Consider the following 18474-nt stretch of genomic DNA (forward strand, 5'->3'; position numbering starts at 1 on the left):
TCCTGCAATACATGTTTGCAGCCACATTACATGTGTGGTGATTGAGAACCTGTCAAAACGGAGCCTGCTGTGTAGCTTTTTCCACTGGGACTACATGGGGGTTTCCTGACTTGTTCCTCAGCCTGATGACTGACTTCTGTGTTGCTGTGAAATGTTGAGATCCATCTCAACTCCTGGTCTTGGCAGCCTCACGTTCTGGTTGTGCTTGTGCATTTTTCCTCTGGTAACTTGTTGCTTTTCTGTGTTCCCAGGGTTGCTGTTGAAGTGGTGACCACAATGACTTCGGCTGACGTGATGTGGCAGGATGGCACTGTGGAGACAAACATTCGTTCGAACGAGCTGATTCCAGTACACCATCTGGACAACAATGAGTTCTGCCCTGGGGATTTTGTGGTGGACAAAAGAGGTATTGGGTGTGAAAAACATGCTCTCCTTAGGGAACAAACGTTGCTTAAATGCAGTGTATTCTTCAGTCTGGATTTGTGGTGTACTTTGTAGCTCTTTTTACAGTAGCTGTTAATAGTACTCACTTGAGGTAGACACAAGAGCCTAACAAGGGACAGACAGTGATTCAGGTGCCTTTACATGAATGTCAGCAAAGAACTATTATTTAAATATCGAGGTTAAATTATAACAGGCAAAATGTGGAAGGAATAAATGCTGAGTAACAAAACTAGGTTTCTCAGCTTTTCTGTAACTAGAGGCAGCTTGTCTTCTCCTTGGAAGTGCGAACAGCTCAGCGCTCTGCCCTAGAATGGGGGGAGAAATGAACAACTTGTCCCATGCTGTTGTCTCTGTATGGCTTGCCCAGCATGACCCCCTGGTTTTCATGGAGTGGTATGGGTATCAAAAAGCACCTTCTTGCATCTGTTTTCTTCAGCATACCAACTGGAGATGCTAGCAAGGGTCTCTACTAGTTCCAGGAAAAAAGGTAGATTTAGAGTTTGGGGGTGTGAAATACTGATGGCACACCATCTGATTCTCAGCTCCTTGTCTTGTTGTAACAGGTCTAGAACTAGAGCCTGAGGTTGGGAAAATGGAAAGCTGCCTTGACAATAAAAATAGCACCTGCTGTTTAATTTGACCATTTCTAATGAGACTAGTAGTCCTACTGGTATTGTGGCTTGGACATGGTTTATGGAAGCTAAAGTCATCTGTCGGCTCCATTTCTAGTTTGGCCTCTGAAAAATCTGTTTTCCTCTCCTCATCTGTCAAACATACCTTCCAAGCAGAGTCTGTGATGCCTGCAGTTCCTTGTGTCCTTCTGCTAAGGATGCCAGGAGGTGGATCTTGTCAGCCACATAAATCAGAAAGGTGGCTGGATACTGCTGTGCTACATAACAGTGCAGAACCAGAGAGGTGGTCCAGGCCCAGTTTTGGTGCTATTGGACCTGCATCCACCTGCATCCTGTCTGCTTTCTGTGTTTGTCCAGTGCGTTTCTTCCAGTGGAACATAGTTGTTGTGGGAGGCACGGTCCTAGAGGAAGAGTTTGGCAGCCACGACTGCTCCCAGGGAGCTTTTGGCCATCCTGCCCACAAACTCTGGTGCAGTCAGAATCACGGTGGAGCTGGTTTAGAGAGCAAGCATCAAGGTGATGGCCCATTTTCTCTTGATAATGGAGCTTAAAAGTGTTCCCAAAGTGAATGTGTTCACCCTGTCCAATCAACTTGTTTTATCATCATTCCATGTCCCCATTTAATTATGTGACTTCTTAGCTGAGCACAGTTTTGACTCAGGAAGAGTCAAAGCTGTTCTTTGTAGGAAGAACTGTTCTTGCTGATGCCATTCACAAAGGGAGGGTTTCAGCTGAAGCTTAGGACTGGCAGTCTCAGTTGCTGTGTGAAGGTTGTGCTCCTCCGCTTAACCTTTCTATTTTCTTTCCTACCATCATGACCAAAAGCTCAGAGTTCCCAGGATCCTGGCGTGTATGGAGTAGTGCAGTCTGGTGACCATATTGGCCGTACCTGCATGGTGAAATGGTTCAAGTTGAAAGCCACTGGAGATGATGTGGAGGTAAGTGCAGTAGCCGGTGCCTCATACTCTGGGACCGGCTAGGAGAAGCAGCCACAAAACTGCACAAACTTCACACAGATAAACCTGGGAATTTTAGCTCCTCTTTCTTGAGAAAAGGAACAGTAGTGTTCTTTGGGCCTCGAAGACTTGCTAGAGGTGGTGTCACTTCATACTTGTAGATGCCCCCAAGATACTGAAGACCAGTGCAAATAGAGTTCACATCATGTGATCAACGATAGGCTCTGATATGCATGAAGGTTTTTACTGGAGCGGTCACAGGCTGTTAATTTCTCAACTCCACTATAAGAATTTTTCCCTTCCGTGTCTCTGCTAGTTGACAGAAAGGGAATCCATGACTTGTATTTGTCCTACTTGTCTCTGCAAGGCAACATTGCCTGTAGTCAGTCTTGCTTGTAGGTCCCTTCCTCCCCTAATACCCTTGGAGCACTGTATTTTGCAGACTCCTGATGGACTAGTTGGAGATGTGCTGCCTCAGTTCCTCTCAAATCTGGCGTGCAGCCCTCTGCCTTAGCGTGGGAGATCAGATTGTCTTAACTGAGCAGGGCCCCTTGCACCTGGAAACAGAACATCAGTCTGTCCTGGGGTTATGCTCCCCTTTACTGCCCATTTCTAATATTTGTGTCCTCCTAGTGCTTTTCTTCCAAGAGAAATCAAATGGAAGATGTTTCCTATCAATAGACAAGCTTTTTGTCAAGCTTCCTGTTATCTTGGATTGTTTCCAAAGTAAATGCTATCCTTTAGCCCTACTGAACTGTCTTTGAGAAATCTGGATGTTCAGAAGGGTATAAAATCCTCTTCTCTGTCTTGTGATCACAGCAGTATAAAACCTGAAGTAAAAGGTAAGGGTAAACAGATGAGACAGGATAACCTTTTTCCCTTTCATTATTGCTCCTTGTTTGATGTGCCTAATGCCTAGCACTGCTGCTCAGCAGCAGGTGTTTACTRTAGGATGAGATGGAAAGAGGGGACATCAGCAGCTCCGGGCTGCAGGCTGTTGGACCAACAGGAAATTGGCAAAATATAACACAAAAAGCACTTCAAGTGTTGAAGGCAGCCTTTGAAGATCAGCGCAGCATCCTGGGACTGACATGTTTGCATTCTGTCTCCAATGCAGCTGATTGGGGAGGAGGAGGATGTGAGTGTGTATGATATTGCTGATCATCCAGACTTCCGCTTCCGCACGACTGACATTGTGATTCGCATTGGCAACTCGGAGGGAGCCACAGCTAAGGAAGATGAGGTGAGTCCTGGGCATGCTTATGTGACCATGATGTCATGAGGTATTGGTGTTGGGACACGTGAAAGAGTCAATGGGAGACGTATGGCCTTGGGCCCCACRTGGACTCCCTAGCTTGCTAATTTGGTACTGTAGTGTGCCCTGCTCTCCTGAGTAACATAAACTCCAAGTCTAGTGGAGATATAACCTGGAAATCCTTTGACTATGATGACTGAGGCTATAACAGAACAAAAACAAAATTGAGTCAAGAATCAAACATGAGATTGATGTTTTTAATTAAATCTGGCTTTGGACTTCAGAATAAATTCTAACATGAGGCCATTCTATGGATTCCTGAGCCAAGAGTAAAGGTTAATTTGTCTGGAGCTAGAGAAACCTGTTTCACTTAACAAAAGACTGGGCTTCTGGTTTTCATCTGACTTACCATGTACACATTTAATTTGGATTGTTGACTTGATTGATCTTCTGGGGGGGGCGGGGAAGAAGGAACAATTCATTTTGGAGAGAATACACTCTCTGCTTGGAAACAGGCTTCCTTATTGTGCCTGTAAGACCTCCAGCTTTTGAGATGGCTGCCCTAAAAAAGGGTTAAAAGGTTTAGAATGGCTCTTGTTGCGATTCTAGTTTCAGCGGTGTGAAATGTATCTGTGCTTGCTCAGCTGACCCAAATAACCTTCTTCCAGTGTAAGAYGCTACTTACTGTGCGTGCCGTATGCCAACTGTGGCATGTTTGTTCATGTCTGCGCTTACTCTCTGCTGGGAAAAGCTGCTGCGAGAGCCCTTTCTGCTGGGTGGCTGAGCGCCAAGGCCCCATTCGTGGCATCCCACTAGAGGGCAGCCCGATTCAGAGGAAGGTCTCCTGTCCCCTTTCTGGCAGAGCCCCCGGTGGTGCTGCCTTCCAGAGAGGCCACAGCCCTTGAATGGCTCTGATGCTGATCAGAAGTCAGGGTTTGCTGTCAGCCCTGCCCCTCCCAGTCCTCTCCTGGTGGAGGAAGTGGGGGGTAAATTTTCTTTGTCTCCATGGCAGTGACTCAGTGGGGATAAAACAGTCCTGCAAAGGAAGTTTAACAGCAGCTTCATCTTTCTAACTTGGGCAACTGGCTGAGGAAATAGTAGTCTTGCCTTTGTCAGCTCAGATTAACAGCAAAACCCTGTGTGTAGGATTCTCCCCTCCCATGGGATCCCCAGGACTCCTGTTACTTCTGCTGCAGCTGGCTCTGGCCAAATTGCAAGCATGAGAACATTGTTAAGGAGAATCCAGGTATGCAGGCCTCCAACCTGGGGAAGATATGTTTCTCAAAACCTTCCAGCTCTACAAGTGCCTGGGAAAGAAAGGGGACTGACAATTTGTTGTTGTTTCTGCAGCCCTCAGTCGGACAGGTGGCTCGTGTGGATGTCAGCAGTAAAGTGGAAGTGGTGTGGGCTGATAACTCCAAGACCATCATTCTGCCTCAGGTGAGGTCCTGTTTCTAGCTCATGGTATCCCTGTGACTTGTCGGAGTGACAAGTCTTGGTTTTAAATCCCGAGTGCAAAGAGATTCACTGTGTAAGGGAGTCTTGCTCTATTTACGGCTCCCTTTCCATGCGATAGGGTGACTTCCCACTTCTGTTAGCACATTAAAGTCCTTGCTTTTGTCAGGAGGACCAAGGAACTAATTGGTCTTCACTGCTCTTGAATTAAAAAAAAAAAAAAAAAAAAACTGTGCTGCCAGGAAGACATGGGCAGACTATTGCTGCCTTCGCTCACTACGCTGCATACAGCTCTGACCACTACCCTGTTCCTGGCCTCCAGAGCCTGCTGCTTTGCAGAGGGGTTTGCAAAACTCAGTGATCCCCAATCCTGACTTGAGCCCAGGCTCACTGCATTGCCCAACTAAATCACCGCTTAATTAAAAGGCAGATTGTTCAGTCTCACTTATGAAATGACACCGTAGTGTTTTACCTGGCTAAAGAAGCTCCCCCAAAAGCTGGGCTAGAGACACACAATGTGACCTTAGCTGACCTAGGGATCAGACCATAATCTCTTCCCAAGGTGGGAAGGGAAAGAAGTTGAATATAAGCTTAAAAATGTAGGTAGAATCACACTGCTAATCCACTTAGTCCCGTTCCTTTGCCTTCTGCATTATTCTGTTTTCAGGGGTTTTGTTGTACTGTCTTTTAATGTTCTTCACTGCTCTGCATGCACTTTAATCCTGTGTCTCTTCTCCTTGTTGCCTCAAATTAAGGCAGACAGCCCAAAGACAAAAGAAAACCTTCTCTAGGGTCCCATCTCCATCAGTGTGGCAGAGAACGCTATTGCCTCTGCTACAGAAATGCATTTGCGTGTGGAAGTATTTGATCAAGGTTTCTTTTTAAACCAAGCAGCTCTGCATTAATTACAGTAGAATAGTCAATGCCTGCACTATGGCAATGGACTAGGGTGTTACAAAGCAGGCTGCTGTCTCCCTTCCCCCTGTTGTCACATGTGCTTGGATCACGGGCACAATCAGAGGTCTGATGTGTGCTCCACAAAGGGCTGTTCTCACACTGCGGCGCTGGGGCTCTGCAGCAGCTCCTGCTGTGTCACGCCAGTCCCTTCGATTCTGCTTGTCTGCGTAATTATGGGAGTTGGGGAAATGTCAGGAGCATGAATTATCAGTTGGCAAAACTGATTTATCAATGCCTGTCCATGTGCCCAGAGAAGAGCTGTCTGGGTGCTTTTTCTCAGCTCTAAAAATAAAGATGGCGTAACTGGCTAATTAACTTTCCAATTCAGATTTGGATTAGCTGTGAGGGCTTTGAGGGCAGTGAGTTTTGATAGCTTTTCCTGCCTGCAGTCACTTGTGTTGAACCCAGCTAACCTCTGCTGGCTGCCTGTCTCTGGGTGGCACAGGACTGGCTGAACAGTGCTGGTTCAGTTCGAGACTTTGACAAGAGTACTGAGTGTCCGTGTACTTTAGCCTCTGGGGTCAATATCATATCTTGCAAGATTAAGAGGATTCTTGGACCATCGTTCAAGCATTAGAAGCCTGTGGATAAAACACTCCATCTTGCAGCTCTCCTAATGCAGCCTTGCAAAGTTGTTCTTAATCTCCTGCTCCTGTGATGGAGGTTGTAGTTGGAGTGAGTACGTTTGTATGCCTCTGCAAGGGGACCTCAGGAGAGATGTAGCTGTGTGCAAGAGCGTGATTATAAGAGATGGGACTAGATGGAAGGTGAGCAGGTTCAACTTCCAGGAAGTGAAAGGGAAGAGACTATTTTACATAAGAGTATGTTTAGCAGCTTGAGTTAGGTTTCATTGTCCCAGCTGAATTTTAAGCAACAGTGAGGTACAACAGCTAAAGAAGCGTAGCAGAGCTCTGGCAATTACTCTGTGCTGCACGAGAAGAGAGCTGGTGTGTAAATGTTATTCCAGCTCCAGCATCGTCTCTTTGGAAGCACAGAGTGCGGACGCAGCCAAACTGGGATTCCATGCCAATGCAGTTGCTGGTGGGGAAGCAAGACCAGAAATACTAACTCAACACATAACAACATGTAATATCTTCTAAACTAGCTCCACAGTCAGAGAACCCTCTGACATCTGTGTAGCTGATGGTGCATGCATACTGTCCTTGGTCGGCTGGATTCCAGCTGCTGGGAATGCTGCAGCCCACCTAAAACTGCCCTAGTTTTCCCACAGTGCACTACTTTGAAGGTGGAGGATGGGGCTATGCTGATTTACAATCTGTGCAGGTCATTCATGAGCRCATTATTTGGATCAAACACAATCCATTCAGTATAGATGGAAGGGGACTGAAACAACCCAACAAATTCTAGCTGGTAGCTCCCGTTTCATGGGGAGGACTGACTTGCCCACATTTACAAACAACTAAAAGTCTGTGCTTTAGTCATGAATACATTGGTGTCTTTTCTAACTTTGGTCTCCTTTAGCACTTATACAACATTGAATCGGAGATTGAGGAGTCAGACTATGATTCTGTCGATGGCAGCACCAGTGGGGCATCCTCTGAGTGGGAGGATGAAAGCGACAGCTGGGAGACAGACAATGGCCTCATGGAAGATGACCACCCAAAAATTGAGGATTTGGAGCCAGAGGAACCAGCAGCAGAAGAGGTGAAAAAAGTAGAGGAACAAGTCCAGGGAGCTGTGGCTATGGCAGTTGCAGATCTCGCTGCAGAGAAAGCTGGTAAGGATGGAGCCCCAAAGAGCTTCCGGGAGCTAAAAGAGGCCATCAAGATCTTAGAAAGTCTGAAAAATATGACTGTGGAGCAGCTGCTGACTGGCTCTCCCACCTCCCCAACTGTGGAGCTGGAAAAGCCCACTCGGGAGAAGAAGTTCTTGGATGACATTAAAAAGCTACAGGAAAATCTAAAGAAGACCTTGGATAATGTGGCTATTGCAGAGGAGGAAAAGATGGAAGCCATGGTGGAGACAGAGAAGAAGGAAGAAAAAGCAGAGGCCCAGACGCCGGTGAGGTCAGAGTGGCCCAGTGAGACACCAGTGCTCTGTCAGCAGAGCGGAGGCAAGCCTGGAGTCACCTTCACCAGCGCCAAGGGAGAGGTCTTCTCTGTGCTGGAGTATGCTCCAGGTGAGTGTCTGTCAGGTCAGGCCAGTCTGGTAGACTCTCTCCTTCATGACTGTCTTGCAGTGTTTCTCCTTCTCTACAGCCTTTGCTTCTAGGCCTTTTGGACTGGGTGTCTGGTCGTCTTTCCAGTCCTTATCACAGTTCATTAACAGGGGAGAAGAAATTCAAGACAGCTTCTCTATAGCACAGTTTGTTCTGGCACCTAAACCTGGCTTTTAGGAGGCATTTCTAAACACCGCCACTATTTCTCAAGCCACAAAAACAGGTTTCCCTTTTGTCTACTTTGTAAACAGCTTTGAAGGGCTTCTGAGATCAGTCACTTTCCATTGCAGATACTTTCTTTAAAGCTACAGGATTTGTTCAGGCTTTTCTGCAGGGATGAGTTGGTTGAGAAGCTGAACAGGAACAGCTGGTGTTCTTGTGCTGGGTGTCCTTGGTGGGTGAGTGTCCGTGTTCACTTGTGCCAATGTTACTCAGCCAAAAATAAAAAAGAGCATCTGGTTGTGTGGAACATTGGTGACAGCAGAGCCCAAGGTGCTTGCAAGCCAGCCATCTGGGCCAGACCTGAGAAGGAAAGGTGGCCAAACTGTTCTGAACCTGCAGGGGTGTATAAATAGAAATACAAGCTGCACTCAGGTTTTGCAGAGAAAGGGTTGTCACTCTGATGCATCATTGTCCCGGCTATGGGGCAGGGTGCCTTGTGGGGCACAGGGGCAATGTTGTGTAGGGCCATGAGAACAGAAGATGCAGGTCGTGGCTGCTGTACAGTGTGGGGAAAAAATAATCTCTAGGCTGTCTCCCGGCTCAGCACCAGAGCAAGTTTAATTGGTCTGGGTTGACACAGGAGCTGGGATAGCTTGAGGAGTTGTGGTGCTTCCTGTTGCTACAAGAGTCAGGGGTCTTCAAGATATTTCTGAAGCTTCCCTTGCTGGTATTCCCTATTTCTTCTCTTCCCAAAGATGCACTTAATAATGTGTGGAAAAATTTGCATTCAGAAAGCCTGTGGCGGTTCCCAAAGGCAGGCTTCAATCCCTTTCTGCTCCTTGCCCCGCAGATACCCATGCCTTCAAGAAAATGGAGTTCCAGCCTCCAGAAGCAAAGAAGTTCTTTAGCACCGTGCGGAAAGAGATGGCTCTCTTGGCCACCTCCCTGCCTGATGGCATCATGGTCAAAACCTTTGAGGACCGAATGGCAAGTGTCTGCACTCAAGTGCTTGTGTGTTGGTGCTGGACTTTGCAGACTGGTGGCTTGCTGTAGAATTCTCTGCTTAGCCTTAATCCCTTGCATTGGAGCTGCATGAACATGTGCAGCCTGTTAAGTAAGGCTCTAATTATCATAAATGGTTTCTCTCATGTTCCCCAAACCGGGGTGGCAAACAACACAGACCTCCTCACAGCAAGGAGCCTGTTTCAGGAGTTTGGCCCACTGGGCTGCATGTCCTGCTGCGCAGAAAAGGCAGGTCGGCAGTCAGCAAGGTATGGTGTAACCAGTGGGCAGAGTGGTGGGGGTTGACCATCTTCTGAAGCCCTGCTTCAGACCCAGAGGCTGGGTCTGCTATGGGACCGTAGTAGAAACGCAGCTTTGAAGTAAAAATGCCCTTAGAGGTGTTGTCTGAGCTGACCCCTGCAGGTCCACAACRAGGGCTGCATTAATTGTAGCCCCCCCTGTCCTTTCTCTGCAAGTTCAACTCTGCCATGGTAAGAGGACATTCATAGTGCCTAGTAGTTCATATTGCTTCTCTCCACAGGATCTCTTCTCAGCACTTATAAAAGGGCCCACGCGCACACCCTATGAAGATGGCCTCTTTCTCTTCGATATCCAGCTCCCCAACATCTACCCTGCTGTCCCGCCTCTCTTTCGCTACCTCTCCCAGTGCAGCGGGAGACTGAATCCCAACCTGTACGACAATGGCAAAGTGTGCGTCAGCCTCCTGGGGACATGGATAGGCAAGGTAATGCTGTCTTCGCTCCTCCGCAGGAAATGGTTGTCGTGCCACAAGGCCAGCTTTCAGAGCAAGCCACTTCCTGCCAGGCCAAAAGTCCTGGATGACTTCTGGTCTCAGATAGTGCTTGAACTGGGAGGGGGCTTAGACTTTGGGCTCTGCTTTAGATACCTGGAGTAGATAACTAGCATATTTTGGCTTCCTCTGGGATTGTGTTTGGCCATTGCCAGTCCTATCTTGATGAAGAAGCCTGTAGTCCAACTAGCCAGACTGTGTTGTGGTTGGACAGAGCCAAGAGGGAGAAAAGATTCCAACACAAATATGGGGTGTTCTGCTATGGTTAAGTCCCCATCACCTAGACTTTGGATGAGGACTGCAGTGTGGCACAAAGCCCAGCTGGGGACTGGGAATAAGCAGAGCTGGTGGAATGGTGTCTGTCTTGGGTAGACAGATTGGGGTAGCTCTGGGGGGATTGGAGCTGGTGTCTGATGCAATAAGCTTACAACGTTGCAGGCCCAACTGGGGTGATGAGCACAGGGCTGGACTAGCAGAAGGCGACGGAGAGTTGGGTTGGCACAACAGGGACGCGAGCATGTCACGTTCCTTCTGCAAACCGCAAGACTTTAGCAATAGGGATGCGGAGGGGGACCTGAAACTCCCATCTATGTCTGCTCAGCCTAGAGATTAGGGCCTGCCTTCATCCAGCACTCTACACACACACAGAGCAAACCAGTGCTGCTTCAGCCCTTTATTTTGTACTGACTCATTTGTATGTGTTTCAGGGGACAGAAAGGTGGACTAGTAAATCCAGCCTCCTTCAAGTACTCATCTCCATCCAAGGTAAATGCTCTTGCAGAGCCTGCAGGACAGGAAGAGCCAGGGGAAAGGAGAGGGGATGCAGGCCGAAGTGTGTGGGGTGGGGGCAGGGGCAAATGGGATCCGCAACTCCCTGTGCGCAAGGCGGTGCCAGCTGTGCTCTCCCCTTGCTGGACAAAGCAACATCCTCTCCTTATCTCTCCAAGTCGATAGTCCAAACAGGTGCAAGCTTTTCTCATGCCCTGATTCTTGGCTGCATCCCAGGTCTCTGACACAATGCTTTCCCTTCTCACTGCAGCAGCTAACTGCAGAGCTGTTCTGCTTGTTATTCTGAGCTGACAAAGGTGAACYACTGTGTCCTCAGCCAGTTACTAGAGTTACAGAGTTGAAGTTGCTGCTAAACCGGGCTCCCTTCACGGGGCTGTTTTTATCCCAAGTCAGCCGCCCATTCTACATTGAGTATATTTTTGCACACAATRCTGGTGTTTACACGGCTTCCAAAGCTGAATAATTAGAGGTGTGCCTAGACCTGCCTCAGGGTTTCCTGCCTCAGGGTTTTGCTCTGCCACAGTCTGGTTTGAGAGCAGGCAGGCCAAATGAAGTGTTTTCCCCAAGGCCTCCTTTCTATCCAGACAGCCCAGGAATGTGACTTGGGAAACCTTTGACACAGACCAAGGGCTCCTGCCTTGAATCAGCAGGCTACTCCTGGCCCTCTGAAGTCTCTCAGCCTACCTGTATCCTTCTTTTGAGAGACAACACCATGAGAAATGCCTTTTCTCATTTACAAAGCTGAGGATCCAAATTTAGAAGGTGAAATGCTGAGTGCTTTACTGGAGCACCTTAGTGCTAGTGACAAATCTCCTCTCCCCCTCCTGCTGCCTGGGCTCTGAGAGACTCGTGATCTCATCTCTGCCAGCTCTAATGCAGTTTGTGGCGGGCTGCCAGCAGCCTGGCAGCATTGGTGCTGTTGCTACATGCATGTAACTACATGAAGCTAGAAACAGGCAGGAGAAAGCTTGGTACGGGTGACTTGTCACCAAACTCACTGTGTCTTGTTACTGTTCCGTCTGAGGGCCTATTCTGGGAAAAGCAGTAGGACCAGATTCAAACCGGTTACCTATGTTTGGCCTTCCGATTAAGAGGAGAAAAAAGTTGTATTTAAGGAGGAGAAAGCTTTGGGTGTGTTTAGATTAGTTTACATGTTGCTTGTAATTTTCCGATGGTTGTTTTGCCAGAAAGGGAGGGAAGGGAGCTACAAAATCTTTCTCCTTCCCTCCCTCTTGCCTTCCTGTGCGCTGTTGTGTGCACTCTGCATTGTGCTGGTGGAAGCCTGTGCTTGCCAGCCAAGGATCTTGAACTCCGATGCCGTTGGCAGGGCCTAAGAGAACCCCAGCCCCTAGCAGAAGGCCACAGACCCATTCACRCAAGCGCTCCCCGTGGGATATCAGTCCAATGCGTCTTCCCCTTTGTCCAACCTGGCCTCTACTAAGTGCTTGAAGTCAAAGCACAACTTCCCTGCTATATGATCTCCTGCAGTGCCTTCCTTGCCTGTGCTGCTTCCTGCCAGTCTTGAGCTGTTTGCATCAACGTGGTTGAAAGGTGAAGCTGGTGTCATCTCTCAGAGAGACAGTGCCATGAAACTTGAACCTCAAACATGTTGGCAAAAATCAAGGCCCAGCGGTTTCCACTGTGGATGACTATTTCCAGCAAAGTTCCTCCTCTAACCTGTTGCTCTCCCTTTCTTCTGGCAGGTCTTATCCTAGTGAATGAGCCCTATTACAACGAGGCAGGGTTTGACAGCGACCGTGGCCTTCAGGAGGGCTATGAGAACAGCCGCTGCTACAATGAGATGACCCTGATCCGGGTGGTGCAGTCGATGATGCAGCTGCTGCGCAGGCCAGTGGAAGTCTTTGAGCACGAAATCCGTGAGCATTTTCGCTGCAACGGTTGGCGCCTGGTGTCCCGCATTGAGTCCTGGCTGGAGACGAACGAGCTGGTAGAGCGGAGCCACGAACAGGCCAATGGGGCAGATTCCACCTCCCTCCTTTCAGCTTGCGGCACCCTGTCTGAGAGCCCAGGAGACAATGCRGAGTTACTGGGGGAGTACGGCAGCTCTTCGGAGCAGGGGGCAGCAGCAGAGTTTTCCGACTCAGCACTCGACGGGAAGGAGGAGCTGGATGAGTCAGAGTTCACAACCTCGACACCCAACGCCGGTGATCTCCACCAGTACTCAGACTCGGAGAGCACAGGCCAAGCCAGGGAGGTAGACCTGGCCAGAGACCGAACGGACGAGGGGAAGGCTGCCCAGGACTCTGCCTTGCAGCCTAGTGTGAAACCAAAGAAAAGGAGGAAGAGCTACAGGAGTTTCCTTCCGGAGAAGAGTGGTTACCCCGATATTGGGTTCCCCCTCTTCCCTTTGTCCAAGGGGTTCATTAAAAGCATCCGTGGTGTCTTGCAGCAGTACCGGGCTGCCTTAGCAGGGGCCAATATCCCAGAGTGGACAGAGGACAAATAAACCATCAGGTTAGGGACAGGCAGGTGCAGGGGAGAAGGGAAAGCAGCAGAAAGGAAATTGGCAAATGCTGTTACAAGTAAACTGGCTTCTCCTTCCAGCTTTTCTTCCTCAGCTTGGTTTGTTCCAAAGAAGTTGGTAGGCCTGATTGCTCCTCCAAGGAAAGGTTGTCTAAGCATGAATAACTCTTTGCCCCCAGCCCTCCTTCCTTCCCCCCTGTCCTATGTACGTGCTCCTCTTGCGAGTTTGATCCTGCAATGGTAAGATTTGAGACCTGCACAGAAGCAGTCTTGCAGCCACATTCCCTCTGCACTTTCATCTTGGGGCACCTTTCCACACAAAGACTCTTCCCACCCAGCGCTACACCCAACAGTTTGTTCTGTTGGGGTTCAAGCCAAGAGAAGTGATTGGTGTAGTATCTGGAGATGAAGGGCAATGCCCTCCCAATATTTCATTTTTTTTCTCTGCATTACCATGGGTTTTATAAAGTCTACCCCAGCTTATATGTACTTAGACATTGGATTGTGTTTGCATTGAAGTTGTCTACACCATACAGAGTTGCTGTAGTCTTAGTTGTTCACTGATAGCTACAAGGTTCTTTGATCAGGACTTGGTACGCAGAGCCAGAGCTCTGCGCTAGTACTTGTTCAGCCCTGGTAGTGCTGCGGGGTTTCCATCTCGTTCTGTGTCTTCTGGTCTTTCTTCTGGAAGCAATTCTAGGCATCCCCACTTCTTATTCTCCAGAGTAAGGCAAATTTCCCTTTCCCTACCATGCATGCCTGTCTTCTAGAAATACATGGGATTCAGGGTTCTGCCCTTGGTATTTGCTTAGGTATCTGAATCTTTCATTCCCAGCCATCCTGGCTGTCACACAGCACTACAGGTACCCCTAGATCTCAGCCTCGCCTGGGTAGGAGGTGAAGAGTGATCTTGTGCGTGTTGTAGATCTAGCAGCTAGTCCGGATGGTGAACTTGGTATGGCTGCTGCTTCTCCACCATTTGGCTGTAGATGGGTATTTTGGAGCTGTTTGAGGCAGGGTCGCTGAAGGGAAAGGATCTGTTGTGTTGTGACTAGGTCCTGTTGTAGCAGCAGCAGTTCGTGACCATTTCTGTGCTGCTGCTCAGCCAGTAACTGGAGCACATCAGATGTTGGTGTGGATTGTTATCAATTCCTTCCCTTGCCAGCCGTTTCCTATGATGGCCCAAATCCCCTGTGGCAGGTAGCATTGCGGATACAGCACATAACATCCTTAATCTCGACTGCGGTGCTGTGATGCTGCTATAGGAAACRGCTGGCAAGATCAGCCCATGTTTCAGCAGCGAGAAAGCTGTCTGAGCTGGTGACCTTGAGCACTTTGAAGCAGTGACTTATCAGAGCCAGAGTCTCCTAGTCAGGACACCTTGCCTAAGCCTTTTTTTCTGTGTGTGTGCACACATGTACTGTCACTTCTGGAGCTGGGAGATCACGCTCCAGCACTGCTGCATTTGCCCAGTGTTAGGCATTGGAGAAGCACCCACTCGGCACCCATGTGGAGCACAGTCTGTGTCACAGTCTTCCTTCCAGCCGCCACGGGGAGCTGCTGATGCCAGGCTTTGCTGGAGAGGAATCGGGCTGATCACTCAGCTCTGCCAGAAGTAAGGATGGAGACAAAACTCCTCTTTACTCTAGCTCAGCCATGCCTGTGTTCCCCCCCACCCTTCACCCAGGTCTCCTCATTTTGAAACCGGGAACAGCAGCAGTCTAATCCCACTGTGTTTACAAAGTGTTTTCTGCTACTTGAAGGGCTGGGATCTGAACCTACTGGCCTAAATCCCTCCCCTCCAACCCAGGTCTCTGCACCTGGTGTCTTTAGCTGCCCCCACCATGCTCTAGAGCCAGCCTGCCCGCACACAAGCCCTTTGTGCGTGACCATCYGCTGCCAGGATTTCACTGGGTTCATCCTGCTCCCGGCGCTCTGGAGGAAGCAGGACTTGGCCATGAATGAAGACCGGACCCGCAGAGCTCTGGAAGYGTTGGCCTGCGGGTGGATCACCCGCTCCAGCCCCGAGAGCCCTCCGTGTCCGGCAAGCAGGTGGTCTGGGCAGCGTGGCAAGCCCCGAGCTGGGGCATGGAGAGATGCTTTGAGCCGCGGGCAGGGCAGCGTGAGCTGAACGTGTAACTCGCGGCTTCTCCCTGGCTGTCGCTGATGCTCGATGAATGAATCACTTTGTGAGCGAGAAGGGGAACTCCAGCGTAAAGGACTGAGTGGGTGGGGGTGTGCGGCTGCTGCTTCGGGGCAAGGGAAGGGCAAGGCAGGCAGTAGAGAGGCTTGTTCCACAGATGATTAACCCTCTTACTGGACATAATTACAGTCGGTGACCTATAGATGCCGAATTCCTCTGTCCGCTGCGTTCCCCACTGCTGCTGTCCTTCTGCCCCCTCCAAGCGGGGAGGGAGACGGCGGCRGGGAGAAAACCCGTTAGGCCCATAACGTGGCCGGGGTGGGGAGATGGAGGTGGTGCTGGGTCCTGCTTCCCCCACCCGTTACGCTCTGCAGTTCTCTCATCTCACGGGAAAGTGGTGGGCAAGGGCTCGGCGCCGGCAGCGAGGCAGCAGGGGAAGGTCGGGCTGCCAACCCGCCGGGGAGGAGGGCAGGGACCCGGCGCCGCCGGCATCGCTCTGCCCGGCAGTTCCTCCCCTTCACCCAAAAAAGTCTTTGTTTCCTCCGATCGTAACCAAGAGCTTTTGCACAGGTTCCTGGGGCTTCCTACCGAGGAGATGTTTATCGGCCTGCTGGAAGGGGACGTGCTGTTCCCTGGCTGCCGCTACCCATAGCATCGCTCGCTCTCCGTAGCTGGCTGTCCCAAACCGAAGTGTGCACAGAGGTTTACAAATTTTCTAAGCTTTTGATAATGTGAAGCCCCTGGGTGATGAGGTTGGTGGTGAGCACACTGCAGCTATGTAATTTTTTGTGTATGTATGTAATATTTAAGGGTAACAAAATTTAAAAGGCTAAAACCTTAAAAAAAAAAAAATTAAAAACACACAAAAAAAAAAAAGCCAAAGCATGATGCATATTGTTAGCCTTAAAACTGGCTACACGACTGTGTGATGTATAAATAAGAACAGCCTGTAACTGTTTTAAGTGCTGGGGTTGGGGAAGAAGCATAACAAAATCAGTTTGTAGCCTTGATTCTGTACAGTATTTAAATGAGGAAAAAAAAAAAAACTGACTATTGAGGCCATGCTTAGAGGTGTGTTGTTCACGTGCAGATGTGGATGCTTGGTTGCTTACGATATATGTATAAAGTGCTGTGTGACCATTAAAACTTTTTTTACCTGCAGAATTTTTTTTTGTTTGGCTAACCAAGGTGTAATAAAGGAGGGAAGATGACTTGCCATTAAATTTTGCCTCTGTGAGTAGTTCTGCCTGTTGTCTTTTTTTTTTTTTTTTTTTTTCCCCCCCCCTTTTTTTAATTTCTCTTTCCTGGTCGGGGTCCCGCTGCCTGGAGTCGGGGGCGCTGCGGGGGCTGTGAGCACGGGCGAGCCGGGCACATCGGGCTGCAAGGAGCTGCCCGCTTTCCCCTGCAGCTTATGGATGCTGCTGCAAATAGGCTCAAAAAACTCCCGCGACATCCGTGTCAGGCGCTTTACCCGGGGCAGCTGTACGGCCTGGCAGCCGGCAGGATAACCTGGCGTCGCGGCACGGCTGGCAGCTGAGCCGGCCGCTGCCTCGGCAGATGGGCCGGACCCCGGCTGCCGCGACGCCCTTTGCAGCCCTGGGAAGCCCGGCGGGAGGCGAGCTCGGCGCCGGCGCTGCGTTTCCAGCCCTTGCCGCCGCGCGGAGGTAAGTGTGTGCTTGCCGAGACACCCCATGCCTGCGGCAGTAGCTGCCACCGGGTACGCRTCCGTCCCCCGTGTCAGGGGTTTGGGACTGGTGGCTTTGCTGGAGGACTGGTCTAAAAGCCCTGAGCCTCCGCCTTCCGCGGGGTCCTTTGGGTGTCAGGAGCGAGAGGCTGCACGGGAGGAGCCGCAGCCTTGCAGAGCGTCAGGACGGCGGTGGGGCGGCCTCTCCGGAAGAGCCCTCGGCTGCTGGGGCAACGGGCTGGGAGCTTGGGGCCAGGCAGGTTTTTGGAGGCAATCTGGTTARGAATTGGTGCAGCAAAGCCTGGGAACTCGAGGAAAAGAGAGTCCTGCCTTGGACAGCACGGCTGTCCCGAGAGAAGCGTGCAGGAGGCTTCGGAGAGTCTTCTGGGCGCTGTGACCCAGAGCTGCTTGGCTCCCCTGGGCAGCCTAAAAGGTCCGAGTGCATCCCCTGCCCTGGGCTCTTCCCTGACAGCCTAATCCTCCTCCGACGGAGAGCAGCCTTAGGCAGTTGGAGAGTTTAGCAAAGCATTGCTGAGTCCATTTTTACACCTGACTTAATGCCGTTGGGGAAATAACTTTATTTTGGGCCGTGGTTCCCGTCTGCTGCCTGCCTTGCTGGCCTGAAAATACCAACTCGTCTCCCTGCCAGCGGCCTGGGGGGGGGAGAACAAATGGGCTCTTCTTCCCCGGCTTTGCCATCCTAATTGCATCGTTTGCAGACGAATAAATGCAAACAGCGGCTGCTGTTTACCCTTCTACTTTGTACTCGAGCGCTGCAAACGAGATTTAATTACTGCAATTTTATACCAAAAAGCCTGAGTAACCCCCACGGCAGCCACCTGCTGCAGGGCTCCAGCTGGCCCCRGGGGCCGCCAAGGTCGCGGTGCCCTTCCCTTCGTGGGCTGGAGGGATGCAGGAGCTGGGGCCGCGGTCCCCCCCCTCCCAGCAGCGTGGTGAGCGGGGCGCTGGCCATCCTGACCCCGGCGCAACCGTGGTGGGAAACGCCGTTCCCACGGGAAGGCACGCGGGCAGCAAAGGGCCGCGGCGCTGAGCCAGACCCGTCCCGACAGCCGCGCGCCCAGGCTGCGCGGGACCCCCAGCGCTGGGGGCGGCAGCACAACAGCCCTGGCCGGGCAGGGAGCATCGAGGCCGGGTTTAAAACCTGGGGGACGCTTTTTTTTTTTTTTTTTTGCAAACGCTAGATCTTTATTGGATTTCTCACAAGAATAAACTCTGCTTCTACGGGAAGCTTTAGGTAGAAACGCTCTCTTTAAAAAGAAAGAAAAGTTGATTTCCTGGCATAGATGTTGGTCCTGAGCGTCCCCCGCGAGCAGCCGGGCTCCGCGGCGGGGGGACCCGACGGTGCCAACGTGTGCGTCGGAGCTGGCGAGGGCGCCGGGGCTGTGCGCGCCGCAGCCGCCCGGGGGACAGGGCCTCGTACCGCTGACCGTGATTTTTAAAAAAGAAGAAAAAGGAAGGCGCCGGCGGCTCGCCGGCACCGCGTACCTGATGGGGCTGGCG

General features: G+C 50.6%; 1 protein-coding gene across 1 annotated transcript in view; it reads left to right on the forward strand.

Annotated features, from left to right (window-relative positions):
- UBE2O (ubiquitin conjugating enzyme E2 O) overlaps positions 1 to 15467 on the forward strand; it is a 32245-nt gene extending 16778 nt beyond the window's left edge. The window contains exons 11-19 of the mRNA XM_026090569.1: positions 252 to 406; positions 1902 to 2014; positions 3150 to 3275; positions 4638 to 4727; positions 7182 to 7839; positions 8891 to 9027; positions 9584 to 9787; positions 10561 to 10618; positions 12346 to 15467. Of these exons, the coding sequence (XP_025946354.1) occupies positions 252 to 406; positions 1902 to 2014; positions 3150 to 3275; positions 4638 to 4727; positions 7182 to 7839; positions 8891 to 9027; positions 9584 to 9787; positions 10561 to 10618; positions 12346 to 13109 (2305 nt within the window). The 3' untranslated portion in view covers positions 13110 to 15467. The remainder of the gene's footprint in view (positions 1 to 251; positions 407 to 1901; positions 2015 to 3149; positions 3276 to 4637; positions 4728 to 7181; positions 7840 to 8890; positions 9028 to 9583; positions 9788 to 10560; positions 10619 to 12345) is intronic.
- The last annotated feature ends 3007 nt before the right edge of the window (positions 15468 to 18474 follow it).

This window comes from Apteryx rowi, unplaced genomic scaffold (genome assembly GCF_003343035.1).
Source record: "Apteryx rowi isolate R43461 unplaced genomic scaffold, aptRow1 scaffold_86, whole genome shotgun sequence".
In the NCBI taxonomy this organism is placed as follows: Eukaryota; Metazoa; Chordata; class Aves; order Apterygiformes; family Apterygidae; genus Apteryx; species Apteryx rowi.